The sequence below is a fragment of the Glycine max genome, chromosome 8, assembly GCF_000004515.6.
Source record: "Glycine max cultivar Williams 82 chromosome 8, Glycine_max_v4.0, whole genome shotgun sequence".
Lineage (NCBI taxonomy): Eukaryota > Viridiplantae > Streptophyta > Magnoliopsida > Fabales > Fabaceae > Glycine > Glycine max.
In genome coordinates this window covers 14,916,122-14,920,282 of record NC_038244.2, presented here as the reverse complement: position 1 = coordinate 14,920,282, position 4,161 = coordinate 14,916,122, and the positions used below count along the sequence as shown (strand labels likewise).

Genomic DNA, 4,161 nt, shown 5'->3' with positions numbered 1-4,161 from the left:
TGAATTCACGAATGTTCTATTCTATGGTGAAATATATATATATATATATATATATATATATATATATATATATATATATATATATATATATATATATATATATATATATATATTTATTTATTTTATTTTTTTTTTGGTAAAATGCAGATATTAACACACTGAAGTTGAAACCATCTTCATGTTTTGAGTTTAATATTTGTTCCGTAACAGTAACAATGATTATTGTTATTATAGTTACATTTCTGTTCCAACACATGTTCACTTTACAACCAATTATAATGGTTGGCGGTGCATTAGCATAACATAACCCATCTCTCATGGCTCTTTCCGTTCCCACTCCCACTGCTACTCTGCCATTCAAATATGCAATTGATTCCCACCATTCAAAGCCAAATTCTCTATTCTCATCCTCACCACAAAAACTGAACACAACCCACCTCATATTACAAGTAGCTGATTCTGGCAAGTGGAGCAACATGGTTTCATTTTTCCCAGGTTTTATAACCGAAGGTAGAGATGTTCAGAGCCTCAAGGTGGATCTCTATGAAGCAATTGCACCACTTGACCGAGGTGCCGAGGCTACTCCTGAGGACCAACAACGTGTGGACCAGGTAAAGTTTTTTTTTTTTTTTTGACAAATGTTAATGGTTAGTTTGTTAGTATTTTTTGTTAACGGGAGGGATTAAACCCACGAACTTACTTTTCTTCTTTTCTTTTTTTAATCATCCAATCAATCTTATAACTCCGTGTGGACCAGGTAAAGTGAAACTACAGTAACAATTGACATGTACATATTCAGTGCATAATTTAAGTGACTTAATTTGTGTCGGTCTTTTTTTTTCTTGGTTTCCTTGTTTGTGAATTGTGATTACAAGTAAGTGTGTCTTATCTAGATTGCTCGTAAACTTGAGGCTGTGAATCCTGTTAAGGAGCCTCTCAAGTCTGATTTGCTCAATGGGAAATGGGAGCTTTTCTATACAACATCTCAATCAATTCTGCAAACACAGGTTTGGTTTGTCTCTAGGGGTTTGGTTTGTATTCTAAATTTATTCACCTTAGTAAAGTGTATTTGTTGTATTAATTATCCCAGAGACCGAAACTTTTGAGGCCAAATGGAAAGATCTATCAGGCAATTAATGTGGATACCTTAAGAGCTCAAAATATAGAAACTTGGCCCTTCTACAACCAGGTAGTACAGTTCTAAGTTCTAACTAATATTATTAGTATTTGTTTATATGTTTTTTTTTTTTTGAAGGCTTTGGTTATATGGTCTGAACTTTGAAAACATATACAATTGCTAATTCTGTGCTATACTTCAGCTATTATATGGTTTGAAAACATATATAATGTTTATATGGTCATACCAGTTGAAGAGAAACTTAATATGAAACAAGACTTTTAACATTCCAAAAATAAGCTCTGTTAAGTGGTTCTTGTGAACTTTGTGCAAATCTATGTAGTTAAAATGGAATCAAAATATGGCCAACACGTGAGTTGTTAACACTTCTCAGTTCACTAGAAGTCTTGGTGGGCTTCACACTTTCACGGAGCAACGTATTCTAATATGATTCTGTTTGAGATGAACATGAGCATGACAAGTTTATAGACATCCTTTTTGACTTGGTGTTTGAGATAAATGGGTAAGCTTACTTGATCCATTTTTTTTATCACTCCTAGCACTGTTACAAGTAGCAGTTCCAGTTTTGCTTTGTCCTTTTACACGACATGTCAGCCAATGGATATAAATACTACTTTTTCAGTTGGGCACTTGAGCTTAAATTTAAGTGGTAGTTTCAAGTTTCAATAAAATGGTTTTAAATACTAGTTTGGTCCATTCGGTTCAGAGCTTAAGCTTTTCATCTGAACTATTTCAAGTATGAATGTGTAGCATAGCTTGTGCCTTGCTGTAATATGTTATTTTAGCAACCATTTACAAAGCCTTTGATAAACAAATCCTTGGTGCTAAACAATTGGTCACACTTACCAGTAATTTTGTCTACTTAATGCTATTAAATTCACAATGATTTGGTTTGTAGCCAACATGTTGCCACTATTACTGCAGGCTACTGCCAATTTAGTGCCTCTTAACTCAAGAAGGGTGGCTGTCAAGTTTGACTTCTTCAAGATAGCTAATCTGGTAAGTGATGCACTGCTTGTAATTACTTTTCATGTTTTGTGCATATGTCATTAACGAAAATATCTTAAGGACTAATAAATTGTGGAAAACTCTGCTGTCAGCTCCAATTTCTTACTCATGGTGAAGCGCATTTATAAATTTAAAACTCAAACGTCTTGGACACAAGAAGAGTCTTATATTTCTTGTTATACCTGAAAATATGTATTATCAAGATTATCTTCGATAAAACTAAGTTATATGGAAGCTGAAAAGGTTAGAAATTGAAAAATTAACTAATTAAATTATAAATGTTTAATAAAACTTAATTATTGAAGTAGTTAAAAAAATAAATGATAAAAAAATAATAATATCATAATTTATTTTGAGAATAAAAATGAAAGAAATATAAAGAATTAGAAGTTAGAAACGGTAATGTTTCAAAAAATGTTAAAAATTATTAAAAAAATTATTTATCAAATAATCAAATAAATTTTTCAATTAATAAAAAAAATTAAAAACTAACTGAAATATCTTATGAGAGTTCTCCTCCGATTATTATTAGAGTAATGGTGGGTGATCCATTCAGGCCAAAAACTCCAGCATAGTTATTCTATAATATAATTAGACTAAAAAGACCATAGAATAACGTTTCAACAAAATTTCTTCATGTGCTTCTTTGCATGTCATGAAGCTCTAGCTAATTGATGGCCACGTTAACGATTTCTATGGTTTATGTTCTGATTAATATTCCTGTTAAAAGAAGCAAGTAAATGATTAATGTTGCACTAGAACAGTAGCAAGATACTCTTTTAAACATTCATACCATAGCTTTCTTTAATTTTCTTGTTTGTTGCAAATCACCAACTCTTTTTTTCCTGACAAATGATTCTATTATGCCAAGTACAGATACCTATTAAATCAGCTGGGAGTGGTCGAGGTCAGTTGGAAATTACTTATTTGAATGAAGATTTACGGTAAGTCAGTGATTACAGAATTTACCGTCCCTGTCTCACATGCCAACCAGGCAACCACAACATATAAGTATACACAAAATCAAAATAATAATTGTTCATGCACTTACAAGGCAGGGGTTAATAATTCCATATTAACTGTAAGTCTGAATTTCTTTCTTATGCCTGAGCCTGACAGAATATCAAGAGGAAATAGAGGTAATTTGTTCATCTTGAAAATGGTGGATCCATCCTATAGAGTCCCTCTTTGACGTGGATTCTCCAAGAATCGGTAGTGGTGGCTTCAATTTTCACTTTTTGGCATGAATTTAATGGTTCAGTTTGTCTGTCTAAAATTTCCGCCCGATTATGCTTTCTTTTCTGTTGTACCATGTATATTTTTTTTCAGTCACAATCATTCACATATAAAACAAAATATATAGGGAATCTGCAGAAAAGAGACACTAATTAATCACACCAGTATTCTAAGCTACTATTAAACAACATAGAATTGAATCAATTAGATAGTAAACTATTGATTCTAAGCCTTCTTTGCCAATGAATCAACATAAATTAATTAACACAACTTATGTAATAAACTAAACTAAATTTCTAATATCGTAAAAACCTTATTTGATAATATTTAAGTGTATATTTTATTTGAATATAAAGTCTTTTGTTTGCTTTTAAATATAATCTGCCTTGTGTATTTTTTTTTCTAAAATAATTAGATAAAATATTTTTTCTAAATTGAAAATAAGTTTAAATTAATTTTTTAATTCACTAATTTATTTTTTAGATTTAATTTGATCATCTATTTTTTTTGGGTTCAATTTGATCCTTTAATTTTTTAAAATAATTTAATCTGGTTTTCCGATCAAAATTGGATCAATATTATTAAAAAATTGTAATTTTTAGCGATATACAACTTTCATGGTCGTTACAAAATACATATTTTCTAATATTATTAATTTAATTTAGATCCAAGGATCCGATTAAATTAATTTTAAAAGTTAAAGAATTAAATTAAACGAAAAAAATTAAAAAATCAAATCAAACTTAAATAATAAATTAAAGGATAAAAAACTCATTTAA

The 4,161-nt window shown here is 30.0% G+C and overlaps 1 protein-coding gene across 2 annotated transcripts; it reads left to right on the top strand.

Annotated features, from left to right (window-relative positions):
* Positions 1 to 251: 251 nt before the first annotated feature.
* On the top strand, positions 252 to 3,504 carry LOC100803367 (probable plastid-lipid-associated protein 4, chloroplastic). Of its 2 annotated transcripts, none has more exons than XM_003531529.5 (6): positions 252 to 611; positions 894 to 1,007; positions 1,091 to 1,189; positions 2,063 to 2,137; positions 3,023 to 3,090; positions 3,266 to 3,504. In XM_003531529.5, the coding sequence occupies exons 1-6, from the start codon at positions 318 to 320 to the stop codon at positions 3,336 to 3,338; spliced, it is 723 nt and encodes a 240-aa protein (XP_003531577.1). In that variant the 5' UTR covers positions 252 to 317; the 3' UTR covers positions 3,339 to 3,504. The 2 variants fall into 2 exon arrangements, with proteins under 2 accessions (XP_003531577.1, XP_040874208.1); XM_041018274.1 differs by having other exon boundaries at positions 3,258 to 3,504.
* Positions 3,505 to 4,161: the final 657 nt, after the last annotated feature.

What these genes read in the sequence shown, in the direction of transcription:
- LOC100803367 (XM_003531529.5), top strand. Translation starts at nt 318, where the DNA reads ATGGCTCTTTCCGTTCCCACTCCCACTGCTACTCTGCCATTCAAATAT. An exon ending in ACCAACAACGTGTGGACCAG is followed by an intron (nt 612 to 893) that starts GTAAAGTTTTTT and finishes TGTCTTATCTAG; the next exon opens with ATTGCTCGTAAACTTGAGGC. An exon ending in AATCAATTCTGCAAACACAG is followed by an intron (nt 1,008 to 1,090) that starts GTTTGGTTTGTC and finishes TAATTATCCCAG; the next exon opens with AGACCGAAACTTTTGAGGCC.